Source organism: Macaca thibetana, chromosome 1, assembly GCF_024542745.1.
Source record: "Macaca thibetana thibetana isolate TM-01 chromosome 1, ASM2454274v1, whole genome shotgun sequence".
Classification (NCBI taxonomy): Eukaryota; Metazoa; Chordata; class Mammalia; order Primates; family Cercopithecidae; genus Macaca; species Macaca thibetana.
Genome location: NC_065578.1, coordinates 14,002,245 through 14,017,635, shown reverse-complemented (window position 1 = coordinate 14,017,635; position 15,391 = coordinate 14,002,245). Strand labels below are relative to the sequence as shown.

The window sequence follows — 15,391 nt, the reverse complement described above, 5'->3', positions numbered from 1 at the left end:
GCACAGAGGCTGGAGGGATACACAGCAGAGAGTCAACAGGGAGACCCTGGGGATAAGGATTACGGCTGATTTTTAACTGTTTTCTTACTTTCTGCTTATCCTGAATTTATTTTTATTTTTTACAATTGAACACGTTCTACTTTTAGAATCAGAAAGTAAACCAAAACCAAGACCCATCCACATGGCTGTGAACCACCCCCAAGCCACCGATGGCAGCCCTGACGCATACCTTGCTTGATGACAGGGGGCTTGCGGGCGTCCTCCACCACAAACGAGAACATCTCCTTGCTGGCGCTCACAGGCCGCCGGTGGGAGGCCGGCAGGACCACAGTGGGTCTGGGGAAGCCCTGGGACCAGCTCCTTTGCACCGGTGCTGGCTGGATGCCTTGGTGGAAGGGGATATGTGGCGGCGGGGGGGCCTGGTTCGGCTGCTGTGTGGCACGAGGTGGCTGTGGCCCTGGCCATGGTGCTGGGCCCCTCATCCATGGGTAGGAGACCTGCAGGGGCACACAAGGGTCAGGGGAGGTTATGACCGGCGGGGATGGTCTCCATTTCTTTGTCCCAGCCACAGCATTGCTGCCCAAGGTCTTGGTTTATGAGTCACTTCCGGTCAGGCATGGTGGCACACAACTGTAATCCCAACACTTTGGGAGGCCAAAGTGGGAGGCTAGCTAGCTTGAGTTCAGGAGTTCAAGACCAGCCTGGGCAACATGGCAAAACCCTGCTTCAGCAAAAAATACAAAACTTAGCTGGGCCTTGTGGCTTACGCCTGTAGTCCCAGCTACTTGAGAGGCTGAGGTGGGAGGATCACCTGAGCCCAGGAAATAGAGACTGCAGTGAGCTGTGATAGCACCACTGCACTCCATTGTGGGCGATGGAATGAGACTCTGTCTCAAAAATAAACAAAAACACAATGAGTCACTTCCCCCAGGAAACCTTCCTGGACTCTCCTCAAGTTTGGGATGGGGGTCCTTGCCTGGGCCACATGGCACACGATCGCACCACCATTGAGTGGGCGCGTCCTTTACCGAGGCGCCCTGCCAAAAGAGTCACCTGCATTAACTCATTTAATACACTCAACACTCTGCGATGTCAACACTCGGAGGACACAGGCCGGGCAAGACCAAGGGACTCCCAACACCATAGATGGGGTATTGAGCTGCTGAGCCAGGAGAATGTCCCCTCTAAGGGATTAGGGACTTTTCATCTACTTTTCTTACCACTGTATCCTCAGCCCCTAGAATAAATGCTTGGCACATACCTAGTAGGTCCTCAGATGTTGGTCAAAATAACAGAACAAGCCAATCACTGAGATTCCAGCCCAGCTCCCTGGGACTCCACAGCCTTTTCTCTTTCTGTCCGCACTGCGGGTCCCTCTATCCCTCAAAGTTCAGAACTCTGGGATTGCAGGGATGCTGGCTGTCTGATTAGCCTTTGCTTCTCCCCACCAGCACACCTGATTCTGGCAGAGGCCCCAGGAAAGACGTTACAGCTACTTTCAGCAGAGAGCATATCAAACTCCATCTAACCATGGATGAGCAAATGTGGAGTGATGCTGACACCTGACTTTTGCCGTGGACTAATGCTTAAGTGGTGGTTTCTCCCTGGTGTCTAGGGGTTGAATGGTGGCAACGATGAGCACTATCACTTATTGCACTGAGCTTACTGATTCCTCACCATGACCCTTTGTGTGAGGGTTCTCTTTACTTCTATGTTAGAAGTGAGGCTTGCAGAGGTTAAGGGATTTACCCAGCACAGGCGGTGGTGGACAGGGAAATGGGATCAAGATCTGATGGCCTGTCTCTCTCCTCTCCTCTCCTCTCCCCTCCCCTCCCCTCCCCTCTCCTCCCCTCTCCTCCATGTCTCCCCTCTCCTCCCCTCCCCTCCCCTCTGTCTTCCAATTCTCTTGGCAGAAATAATGCTTTCCAGGTAAAAGCTAAATTCAAAGGTTTGCTTCCTAGGCAGGAACTCATCCCTATTCTCCCAGGGCTCAGGGTTCTCCTTCTGTACCCAGAGAGAAGATGAGCTCAGACACACATGAGGAAAAGGACAGAATGCTTCCAAAATCAGCGCTCCAGCAGACAGCACTTCCTAGAACTTCAGCTGAGTTTTATTCAAGAGGAGGGCTCTCCACTCACTCAGGATCCTAATCTCCAAGCTGCAGTCTGTCTACAGCTGCTCAGAGATCCTATGCATTCCCCCCAAGGCTCTTTCTTGGAGTCAGTGAGGAGTGTTTTGGGAAATCTGGCACCAAACTCCGATCACCTGGTGATGTATGGTTTGGCTGTGCTCCACCCAAATCTCATCTTGAACTGCAGTTCCCAGAATCCCCTTAGGAGGGACTGGGAGGGACCTGGTGGGAGGTAATGGAATCATGGGGAAAGTTTCCTCCATGCTGCCTTCATGATAGTGAGTGACTTCTTGTGAGATCTGATGGTTTTATAATGGGCTTTCCTCACCCCCTTGCTCTGCACTTCTCCTTGCTGCTGCCATGTGAGGAAGGACATGTTTGCATCCCCTTCTGCCATGATTGTAAGTTTCCTGAGGCCTCCCCAGCCCTGGGGAACTGTGAGTCAATTAAACCTCTTTCCTTTATAAATTACACAGTCTCTGGTATGTCCTTATAACAGTGTGAGAACGGACTAACACATCTGGGGACACCTGGCCAGGCATTCATAATGACACTGGCCCACTTAAAATCTGTTTTCAGGAGTGGGTCTGGGCAGAGTTCCAGAACTCTGTTACCTCACGTGTAGTTTCCCGTTTCTCTCCACTGTCAACATCTCAGCCTCTCCACCTACCCTCTCTTCTGTTCTTTGGTTTCAGAAGCTGAGTCACTGTGCCCCGGCCCTGGGCTGACTTCTCCATCCATCATGTCCCTTCCCTATCCTCAGGGCTGTCTTGCCTCACTCATTCCCATGACCTTTTCCTATGGGTTTAATAAGTACTCATTGAATGAATGGGCTGAACGTGAGAGCGAGCAAACTCCAATGCGTTTTACTCCAGCCTTCTGGAACACAAATGTAGACATTATTGGTTGTGGTGGAGGAATCCACTTTCATGCTAGGACATTCGGTGGGTGGGGTTCTAAGGTAAGGGTGCCTCATGCCAACTAGCTGCACAGGTGCTAATGGAAGTAAGCATGTCTCCTGCCTCAAGGGCAACGATTCTGCAGTGGCCAGGCCAAAACCCACTCAGCATCTTTTGGAGATTGTGGGTAAATCTCCCTCCCTCTCTCGGCCCATTGTTGTGGGTGGGGCTAAGCAACAAATCACATTCACTGGCCATAGTGATTGGCCAAGGGTGGGGCATGCGATCCAATCAGAGCCAAGGAGATGAGGCTTGACACCAGAATCTCCAGCCACAGAGACCCGGGGACTTGAGAATGTAGCCAGCACCACGAGATGCAGCCCAGACGTGGAGAGAGGGATGCTGGTTTTCTTTTCTCCATTTTTTTTTGAAATAGGGTCTCACTCTGTCATCCAGGCTGGCAGTTCAGTGGCACAATCACAGCTCACTACAGCCTAACCTTCTGGGCTCAGGTGATCCTCCTGCCTCAGCCTCCCAAGTATCTTGGACTACAGACGCAGGCTACGAGGCCCAGCTAAATTTTGTATTTTTTGTAGAGACGGCGTTTCACCATGTTGTTCAGGCTAGTCACAAATTCCTGGGCTGAAGTGATCCTCCTGCCTCAGCCACCCAAAGTGCTGGGATTACAGGCATGAGCCCCGACACCTGGTCTGTTTTTGTTTAACTGTAAAAAAATACATAACAAAATTTTCCATCTTAACCATTTTAGGTGTACAATTCAGTACTTTTAAGTATAGTCTAACTGCTGTGAAACAGATTTCCAGAACTTTTTCATCTTGCAAAAGTGAAAATACATCCTCATTAAATAACTCTCCCTTCCCCTCTCTTCAGAGCCCCTGGTAACCACCATTCCCCTTCTATTTCTATGAATTTAAATACTCTCTGTCCCTCATATAAGTGGATTCATACAACATTTGTCCTTTTGTGACTGGTTTATTTCACTTAGCACAATGTCCTAAGGATTCATCCATGTTGTAGCATGTGTCAGAATGTCCTTCCTTTTCATGGCTGAATAATATTCCACTGCATGACATCACATTTTATTTATCCATTCATCTGTCTATGGACACTTGGGCTGCATCCACCTCTAGGCTATTGTGCATAATGAACAAATAGAGAAGCTGGTTTTGAGCCCTGGCTTGTGTTGCACTCTGCACTAACTGCTCAGTACTGTGTGGCTAGTTTGAGCTGGTTTTGTCACTTGAACCCCCCACAGTGCTAATGAGAGGGTCACTAAAGGGGCCAGTACATGATGTGTAAATGCAGCAAAGACTGCAATCAGCTCTTTCAGTTAAAAAAAATTGTTTGTTTGTTTGTTTATTTATTTATTTATTGAGACGGAGTTTCACTCTTGTCACCCAGGCTGCAGTGCAGTGGCGTGATCTTGGCTCACTGCAACCTCTGCCTCCTGGGTTCCAGCGATTCTCCTGCCTCAGCCTCCCAAGTAGCTGGCATTATAGGCATGTGCCACCACGCCCAGCTAATTTTTTTGTATTTTTAGTAGATACAGGCTTTCACCATGTTGGCCAGGCTGGTCTTCAACTCCTGACCTCAGATGATCCACCCACCTTGGCCTCCCAAAGTGCTGGGATTACAGGCATGAGCCACCGCGCCCGGCCTTGTTTATTTGTTTTTTGAAAGCATGTTGATTTAAGGTGGCTTTAGTTGGAAGGTTAATGTCGGTCTTCTCTACTTAACAGGCCTACTCTATTATAAGCAAGGTCAAGGTTTTCTCAGAAATTGCTGCTGGTAACTACAAGGAAACAGTGAGGGGATAAACAAACCAAACAAAAAGACTCCTGAAAAACTGGCTCCTGGCCGAGCTCGCATTGGAATGTACATGAAGCTTGGGGTCAAGGTCAGTGATCAACAAGTCTGGTTTAGAAATACTAGTTTAAACATACTTGCTAGTGCCTTCTTTCTTTCATTCTCTTTCCTTCTTTCCTCCTCTTTTTCTTTCCCTCTGACCATATGGTATATGGCATGGTGGTTTTTTTCTGTTTATTTTTGAGGCAGCGTGTGCTCTTCCTGATCTCTCCCACACTGTCTAAAATAGCAGGTTGCAAACCACCTGGACCACACCCATGGCTGAATTTCTATCAGCTTGAACAAACACCCAGCCAATAACGTACTTGAGAACTCCAAATCCATTGTTTCTGGATGATCTCCTTGTTTCTTGTGTTATCACACTAACATCTGCTTCTGACCCTGCCAAGGCTTCAGGGTGAGAAGGACGCCCTAAAACACCAAGAGAGTTTGTCCAGAGTCCCACAGGACACAAACATTCTTCCAGAAAGCCTTGGACGCTGTGGACAAGGCGGGGAAGTAGACCTTGCCCTTGGAACATCTGTCATGTTCTTTGCTGTCTGCAATTCTTATCACTTGGCTTTGAACCACCAAGGAGAGAAGGCTCTAGGTGCTAGGCTGTGCTGTGCCCTTCATATATGTGGCCTCATCTAATCCTGAGAATAACTCTGGGGTTGGGGAGGCATTTTTACCCACATCTTGTGGATTAAAGAGCAGAGGCTCAGTGAGGTTCAGAGACTTGCCGAAGGTCCTGAAGCCTGGAAGTGGTGATGATGTTCGACTCCAAACTCTGTGCCCCTGGAGCTTCCAGGTCATTTGAAGTCATGATTTACACTTGCTTTCCATACTTGCAAAAGGATCTTAGATGATCGGCTAATGAAGAATAGATCTTCTGAGTTAAAAAATGAAAATGAGAAATAGATGGTGTGAAAATCCCCAAGATGGTGCACGGGCTGTGTGTGGACAAGATTTTCCAGGAACGCTGTTAGCTCCCTCGTGCAAGTTTGACTCACAGGGTACGTGCAACGCCCTGGATGCCACTCAGAGAACCGCAGCCTCCACCCAGGCAGGGCTGTGGCTGGCTCACTGCTGTGCCAGAGGAGAGCTGGGGCATGTTGGTGCTGGCTCATGAGGGCCGATGAGTAAATGTTCAGAATTCTGTGAGCTGGCTGATAAACACAACCATTAAAAAATAAATTATATATATTTACAATTAAATTACACCAGAAACACCAGTAATAAATAATTAAAACTTAGCCTCCTAATTATTTTACTATATTTTATCATCATCTGTGCTCTTACGGTTATTCTTCTTACTGCGTCTGTGCGTTGGCAGTGTTGTAGAGTGATGTGCTGCTACACAGCTCTCTGTGGCTCTGTGTCAGTGAAGCTTGAAATTGGCCAGGATGGTGAGGTAGGAGGTGGGACTCAACTCTGGAGGTTTGGCTCGGACACCAGACCAAATTGAGGACCAGCTAAAACAGGACCGCAGTGGAAGCAGCTTTCCATAAGACACGCCCACCAGTGTGCCATGTCAGTTTAGCATCGCCATGGCAACACCCAAAAGGTACCACCCCTTTTCATGGCAATGACCCAACTACCTGAAAGGTAATACGCTTTTCCTGGAAATTTCTGCATAAATCAACCCTTAGTTTCTGTGTAATGAAATGTGGGTAGGAATATGACTGCAGCATTGTCTTTGAGCTGCTACTCTGGGTGCACTGCCCATGGGGTAGCCCTGCTGAGCAAGGAGCAGTCCCCTCCTGCTGCCGTGCACTGCTGCTTCCATAAAAGGTGCTGTCTAACACCGCTGGTTTGCCCTTGAATTCTTTCCTAGGCAAAGCCAAGAGCCCTCCCTGGCTAAGCCCCAATTTTGGGGCTTGTGTATTCTGCATTAATGGGAGTGTTTATGTCACAGAAATCAGGAAATGCTATAAATCAGGGATTGATTTTTTTTGTTTTGTTGCTTGTCTATTCTTAGGAAAGTGTTGGATAAAATATTAATAATACAGATGAGATTTAAAAGTGTTCTGTGTCTGTAGCCATCACACTATGAGTAGCACAAAAAATACGGAGGAAATTTTCTTCTGATATTCAAAAACTATTATCCAGTAGTTTCTTCTGGTATTCAGAAACTATTATCTGATAGCGAAGAAGATGCTCATGTCATTAATGAACATGCAAGGTTCCAACACAAATCTTTCTTATTTCACTTTCATCTTACTCATGAAGGTAAACTAATATATCCACCAGTATTCTGGTTGGAAACTTACTCATTCATCAATTGCTACCGTAAGTTGGCAAGGGATACAAGAGTTTGGCAAACATCAATAAAGCCCTTTGTGAGAATCAATGGCTCTATGGAATTTATGATAAATTTGCAATAAAGAGTCTTGCATATTTTGTTATTATTTATAAAGAATATGCTACATGTTCTTTGTGTCAGTAAGCTTTATACTATACCTGCATACTTTACTTTTTCAGACACTCACCAGCATATCACTGGCTGGGCCCAGTGCCCAGTGAAGGGCCCGGCACACACTGTAGGTGCCTGCTGACTGAACTGAATTGAACAACTGGTGAACAGAGCCAAAGTTAAAAAAACCTTCAGCTGATTCTGGGGCTGGGGCAGGGAAAATGCACTATGAGCCCGGGGCATCTTTAACAGCAGAAAGTGAGTAAGTGCTCAAAAACAGAAAGTGCAGGCCCTGTGAGAGGGCTGGGCAACCAACGCAAAAGAGCCCCAGTGGCCAAGGCTAGAACAATATGAGCTGCAAAATCAATAACATCATGGTGGATTATAGCACAGAGAATCAAATAAATACACAGCAGTCCATACTGATATAAATACATGCATAAGTAAATAATTCAATGGCAGAGAAGAGACACTTCCTTTTAGAAGAATGTAACACACATAGGTAATCCCCATCCAGGAGGTGGAGCTGAGTCTTTTTTTTTTTTTTTTTTTTGAGACAGAGTCTCGCTCTGTCGCCCTGGCTGGAGTGCGGTGGCGTGATCTCCACTCACTGCAAGCTCTGCCTCCCGGGTTCACACCATTCTCCTGCCTCAGCTCCCGAGTAGCTGGGACTACAGGTGCCTGCCACCAAGCCCAGCTAATTTTTTGTATTTTTAGTAGAGACGGGGTTTCACCATGTTAGCCAGGATGGTCTCAATCTCCTGACCTTGTGATCCGCCCGCCTTGGCCTCCCAAAGTGCCAGGATTACAGGTGTGAGCCACCGCGCCTGGCCGAGCTGAGTCTTAATCAATGCCCACTTCCTCCCCTCTCCTTTTTTTTTCTTTTTTTTCTTTTTTGAGATGGAATCTCATTCTGTCACCAGGCTGGAGTGCAGTGCCATGATCTTGGCTCATTACAACCTCCACCTCCCGGGTTCAAGCAATTCTCCTGCCTCAGCGTCCCGAGTAGCTGGGACTACGGGTGTGTGCCACCACACCCAGCTAATTTTTGTATTTTTAGTAGAGACAGGGTTTCACCATGTTGGTCAGGATGGTCTCCATCTCTTGACCTTGTGATCCGCCCACCTCGGCCTCCCAAAGTGCTGGGATTATAGGTGTGAGCCACCACACTTGGCCTCCCCTCTCCTTTGAGGGTGGGCTACCCTTAGTGACTTGCTACCAAATAACAGATTTGTGGACAAGGAAGCAGTAACTTGACTGTGGAGAAACCTGGCCAATATCCCCTCAACCCTGTGAAGCAACACAGGGATGCCAGGTGGCTATCAGTGCCCCTGAAATGATGAGACGATAGGGACACTTTACCTTCATGGCAAGTTTTCCGAAAGCTGGGACCCCACTCTAACCAGAGGAAAACATCAGATGAATCCAGACCAGGGCACATTCTCTGGGATACCTGGCCAGTATTCTCAGGACAGTCAAGGCCATGGAAATCAAGGAAAGACTGAGAAATTGTCATAGACCAGGAGATATGATCATCAAAACAACGTGGTGCCCTGGAATGCATCATGGATCCTGAAGTTTAGCTGATATTAATAATAATGTGCCAATGTTGATTTTTCTTTTTTGGTTTTGAAAAGTGTACTATGGTCATGTCAGATGTTAACCATGGGGGAAACTGGGAGGCGGTAGACAGGAACTCTCTGTACGATCGTCACAGCTCTTTGGTGAATCTAACATTATTCCAAAATAAAAAGGTTATTTATTTATTTATTTATTATTTATTTATTTTGAACAGTGTCTCGCTCTGCCACCCAGGCTGGAGTTCAGCGGCGCGATTTTAGCTCACTGCAACCTCCGTCTCCTGGGTTCAAGCGATTCTTACGACTCAGCCTCCCGAGGAGCTGGGATTACACGCATGCACCACCACGACTGGCTAATTTTTTTGTATTTTTAGTAGAGATGGGGTTTTGCCATGTTGGTCAGTCTGGTGTCGAACTCCTGGCCTCAAGTGATCCATGCACCTTGGCCTCCGAAAGTGCTGGAATTACAGGTGTGAGCCACCATGGCTGGCCAGGTTATTTAATTAAAAACAAAACAAAACAAAAACAAGGAAACAAACAAACAAAAACTCTTTTAAGAGACCTTTGAGTTACCAGAAAAAAAAAGTACAAAATCCACATGGAACTACTAATGTCTCTTATTCATACAGGGCATCCTCTAGGTCTACTTTCAGCCTCTACTTCCTCTGATCTTACTCAATTTTACGCTAATAACTACACAATTACAAGGACGGGAAGGGGCAAGAAGGAAGCAGGGAAGGAGGCACACTGATCCCAGCAGAGAGCAGGAATTGACTGCCAGACCCTAAAACGCAGACATAAGAGCCCCAAGGCAGCAGAAGGTGCTATGTGGGGCCTGGGAAGACAGCCTTCTCCATCTCAACAGCCCCTGGCAGGGGGTGGTGCCAGGATTCAAAATGGGGCAATAACTCTAAGTCCCCAAGAAAAGGATCAATTATGTCCAGGATTTTCCATTCCAGAAATCGGGATTATACATGTTAGAACACAAAACAGCCAAGTTACATACTACTTACACGTTTTAAAGCTTAAAGAAGTAGGTCCCTTTGAGCTATTCAAAAAGGCCATTCATCTGGATTTTGGCCAGGTGGGTTAGGGGACACCTCAGTGCATTCTGGCCCATCTTACTTTCCACTTTTGTAGACCTTCTAGCTTAAAGTTTTCCTTTTCCTTTAAGTTCGAATTCATTTCCTGGTCAGTCCATAAAATGGGAAAGAGAATCTAAGGAGAAAACACTTAGATTTTTGCAAACTGCCTTTTCTACCCCTAGACTTGGCCTGCTGGAGCTCAGTCTTGCCAGACTGAGTGACTGAATGAACCAATGCATGATCAACTAACTTAGGAAAAGCGGCGATGTGGCCGCGGTTTGGGAAGAGTGTGACCTGCAGGAAGCAGCCACGGTTGATCCCTGGGGCTTTGGGCTGGGTCCATGTTCTGTTTCACCAGGATGCTAAGGCTTCCGCCTGCGCTCTTCCCTGCAGTCCCCTATGCTGTCTGCACACTCTGTAGACATCTGAGGACGAAGCAAACTTTAGGATCCTGTCTGTGTTTTTGCCGAGGACATTGTGCCCGAGGCTGTCTGCTGCCCTGTGCCCTCCACTTCACGGGCTTTGGAAAATATCCTTTGATATAAAAAACCTGGTCTCAGGATTTTTCATCATATCAGCAGGTCCCTCCAAGGAGCTATAACAGCATGGTGTAGAGGAAAATACTACACGATCGGGCTGGGAGATGACAAAGCTTGGCTAGCGAGACATTTCTTCTGAAGTGTGCCGTGCTCTCTGGTTCTTTGTTCAATCCGCAGTTACTCGGCCTGTTACAGGCAAAGCCACAACCTTCTCAAGAACGGGGAGTACTTAAAGGTCCCATGAAGATGGGAACTGCCACCTTCCCTGGGATTAATGACTAAACCCCCAACTCTGTGTCCTTCCCATCATACACAGAGGAGAAAAACAAGCCACCCTACTTCCTTGGAGACCAGCCTGGAACTTTCCTGATAGAGAATGGATTATTCATCATTTTCTTTCCCCAAGCTCCTAGCCTGGAATCTCATTAAGGAGGCTCAGCTTAGGCAGGAGGAATGCTTTCCTGCCATGGGCTTTTTTTTTTTCCTCCCTACATTGCATTCATCTCCTGCATGGGTGTGGGGGAGACACCCCTCCCTCCCACAATTCTGAGTCTATTAATTCTGGCGGGGCTCATCCCCTGCGCTCCAGGGGAGGGAGTATGTCCCAGGCCTGACCAGTCAGAGCATTCCATGTCTCTCGCCTCAGTGATTGGTTCGGGGTAGTCATGTGATCCAAGCCAAGCCAATGAAGAAGCTTGCTCTTTTCCCAGAGCTGCTGAGTTTGGAAGGTGCTGGGGTTGCCAGCGGCCACGTCATTACAGGTGGGGCACCAATCTGCTTGAGACTGTGAAGCTCACAAAGATGATTCCTTTTTTTTTTTTTTAGTTTTAAGGATCAGAGAGTTTAACAGGCAAGAAAGAAGGAAGAAGACAGAAGGAAGAAGCTCCCCGTTATAGAGACAGAGGGAGGGGGGCTCTAAAGCCAAGAAAGGTAACCCCAAGAGACAGATTCCTGAGCATCCCTTGAGCACCTGGATCTAGCCAGGCCTGAAGCTGGGGCTTCTGGCCTTTTCAGTTACAAGCAAAATAACTGCAACTACTTCTTCTTTTGCTTAGGCTAGTCTGAGTTGGGTTTCTGACACTTGCAAACAGTAAAATTTTCTGGACAATATGCTTATTGACACTCGAGCACAAATATCACTGTGTACTCAGAATGAAAGGTGTTAATGCGGGTTCTGACTTGTTTGAGTAAAACCCACCAGGCTATAATCATGCACCAAATTTACCTTTAAACTTGTAAGAGTAAAGCAGTGGCCCCAGAGAAGAAGTGGTTCAAGACCAAGGAACCAACCACAGGTAGTGAAACATTAGGTGGAGAAATTTGGAACAAAATAACAGTTCTCTAGCTACAGCAGCTTCTGGACTATAAACCTCAAATTTCTGTTTCAAAAGTTATAGCAGGGAAAACATTCCAAAGTTTTAAAAGAAAACTTCCAGTTGAAGAAATATGTAAAAGTTACAAACATTCATCTGTTGTGTATATTATATATTAATGTTAAGCATATTTATCAGATGTGTCAATATATTATTACTATATATGGAAATGCATATACATGTATGTGTATATTTAGAACCACATATCTCCAAGTTCTGTTTTAAAGAGGTAATGAAGGCCAGTAATTCCAGCACTTTAGGAGGCCGAGGTGGGCAGATCACCTGAGGTCAGGAGTTCAAGACCAGACTGGCCAACATGGAGAAACTCCTTCTCTACTAAAAATACAAAAATTAGCCAGGCATTGTAGTGGGCGCCTGTAATCCCAGCTACTTGAGAGGCTGAGGCACGAGAATTGCTTGAACCCAGGGGGCAGAGGTTGCTGTGAACCGAGACTGTGCTACTGCATTCCAGCCTAAGCAACAGAGTGAGACTCTGTATCAAAAAAAAAAAAAAAAAAAAAAAAAAAAAAGAAATAATGAAGACTGTTCAAAGCCTATTTTCCCTTTTTCCTGTTCCTCAGTTAACTAAGTAAACTATTAACCAGCGCAGTTCCTAGCAGAGAGTGGGGGCATTCGTTCTTTCTCCTATCCCCAGAATGTCTTATCCTCCTTTTTAGCCTTTCTTTCAGACACTGGGTAAATGAAAGAGGCAGTATAGCATAGTGTTATGAGCAGAGGTTGGTAAACTTTTGCTTAGAGAGCCAGACAGTAAATATTTTTGGCTTTGTGTGCCATATGATCTCTGTCTACTCAACTCTGCCATTGGAGCAGAAAAGCAAACACTGGCAACATCAAAATGAATGGGCATGGAGGTGTTACAATAAAACTTTATTTATAAAAACAGGAGATGGTCTCAATTTGGCCCATGGGATGTAGTCTGCCCACCTCTGGTTAAGAACATGGATTTAGAATTAAGCAGAATTTGTTCAGCTACCTCCTCTGCCTCCTACCATCTGTAACCCCAAAAAATGTGTCACTTTTTGTGCTTCACCTGTAAAATGGAGATGACAACAGATACTTCTTACTTTGTGAGAACTGAATGAGATCATATATATTAAGTACTTAGAACACTTCCTGGTATATATAATAAATGCTCATTAAACATTAGCCACCAGACATTATCATCACCATCAAAAAAGAAACTGAGAAAGGGGAATGGAGTTTGTCCAGGAACTGCAGCAACATCCCTAGTGAAAAGATGGTGGAGGTGAATAAGGAAAGCCCTATCTGAAACTGCATTTTCTTCCATCATCGGTGGCTTTCATTTCTATCCACATGATATATCGTCCCCCATGAGCATGTGAAGTGGCAGGCTGGCAGGATGGCAGTGAGGAACTTGCCTGAGCTCTCAGGTTACCGAGGTCCTCTGAGCTGTTGGGAAGGACTCCCAGACCAGGCCTCAGGAGACTTAATCCTGGTTCTGGCTGTAACAGATTATGCAATCTTGGGAACATTGTAGAACCTCTTTGGGCTTCAGTTTATACAATGATGGGATGGTCCCAAAGACCTGTATGCAAATTCTGAAGGGGGAAAGGGAGCCTGTGGTTAACGTGTTCCTGACTGGCAAAAGTTGGAAACTGAGGCTCAGAAAGGCTATATTGCCATTGGAGTTTGAACTTCAGTCTACCGTACGGCAAAGCCTTTGTGTTCTTCACTGCACTCCCAGAGAGCTTCCCCTTTCAGGCAGTGAGTAGCCAGGCATATGGGCAATCTTTAGGTTGGGCAGGATGTCATGAGGTTGCAAGAGGGACAAAGGACTGCATCCAGAAGTCACGTGGGAAGCTCTGGCTGGAATGGGAGCAGGACAGAACAGGCCAGTGTAGGTTTCCTTACCAAGCTGCTTTATAAGAACGGCACCACTGTTCATAGGACAACCCTCACTCACAGCTCCTTTTTCTGGAAATCATAAAACACTAAAGAAACCAACAAGCAAACATCATAATGGCAGGCACACCGCGGCAAGCACATCTGACTTTGTGACTTGGATGTCACACGCCTGACACTTAGGCAGAGACTCCGTGTTACTACTCAACAGTTGCTTCAGGGCATCACCAATGGCCCTGTAGGTTATGCCTCACACAACTCCAGGGGGTGCCATCTTCATGGACTCTACTGTGAATGGTGACTGGAGTTGTACAAGGTGGTGGCCCTAGGCTACATTTTTTTTTTTTGAGACAGAGTCTCACTCTGTTGCCCAGACTGGAGGGCAGTGGCATGATCTTTGCTCATTGCAACCTCTGCCTCCCAGGTTCAAGCAATTCTTGTCCCTCAACCTCCTAAGTAGCTGGGACTATAGGTATGCGCCACCACACCTGGCTAACTTTTTGTGTTTTTGGTAGACATGGGGTTTCACTATGTTGGCCAGGCTGGTCTCGAACTCCTGGCCTCAAGTGATCCTTCTGCCTTGGCCTCCCAAAGTGCTGGGATTACAGGCATGAGTCACCATGCCCGGCCCCTAGGCTGTACTTTGGCAAAAGAGCTGTGATATATAACGTGTACTCTTGAGCATATCGTGGGTGCCAGTGTACTTTGTCAACCAAGAGTTTCTTTGTCTTTCTACCTTGTATGTCATCCACAGGCAAGTTATTTGCAAAGGCATCCACCTGGTAGTTGGGAGGTCTTGGGAGGTTTTCTGTCCATGGGAAGGCTCACAGTGGAGGCAGGTAGTTGCTAGCGTGCTCCTCTTCCTGCTATCATAGGCGCCAGATGTTGGGCTAAGCAATTTACAAACAATGACCTGTTTAATACTACAGTAACCCCACATGGGAGGAACTATTAGGATTCCAATTTTACAGAAATGGGAACTGAGGCTCTGAGAGGTGAAGCAACTTGTGCATGATCCCACAGCTGGTCAAGAGCAGGGCAGAACTGTGCGGGGCAGACTCACCCGAACTTCAGGGCACCCACGCTAGCCACTGTGATGTCTACAAACACATTTGGGTCTCTAACTTCTGCCTCCACCTCCCATTTCCTATTGAAATGGCTGTCACATCCCTCTCTATTGGTTATGGTCACCACAAAGCCGGAAATCAATTTTTCTGTTTGGGAACTCTTTCTTGGGAAAAGAACAGCTAAGCCTTACAATATTAGGACAATTCTCTTCCAAAGGAAACAGTCCTTGAAAACTCTACCGCGGGGAAGACACAGCGCCCACTCCAGGGACTCAAAATATCAATAAGAGACAAGAGCATGCTGGAATCAAGACAGCTACACACTTCTTAGAAAAACTGGACCCCAAAATGAGATGAGATTTGATGAGAGACACTCTTCACTATCTCCTTTTTTCTTTTTTATAGCTCACAGGTCGAGGTCATTGGGCAAATGTAAAGGAAAGCCATCCGAAGAAGTAACTCAGTCCACATGGCTGCCGTCACTCAGGCCTGTAGAGGACCCCTTGTCACTAAGAGCTCAGAGGAAGCCTGCATGAATGTCTCTCCATCTA

At 46.7% G+C, this 15,391-nt stretch overlaps 1 protein-coding gene across 19 annotated transcripts in view; it reads right to left on the bottom strand.

Moving 5' to 3' along the window:
- FHAD1 (forkhead associated phosphopeptide binding domain 1) overlaps window positions 1-15,391 on the bottom strand; it is a 155,265-nt gene that overhangs the window by 107,294 nt on the left and 32,580 nt on the right. For all 19 annotated transcript variants that reach the window (XR_007725021.1, XR_007725020.1, XR_007725022.1 and 16 more), the window contains exon 4: window positions 230-497. Coding sequence is in view for 16 of the 19 variants with exons in the window: in XM_050787885.1 (XP_050643842.1) it covers window positions 230-497 (268 nt within the window). In the remaining 3 variants the exon portion in view is untranslated. The remainder of the gene's footprint in view (window positions 1-229; window positions 498-15,391) is intronic.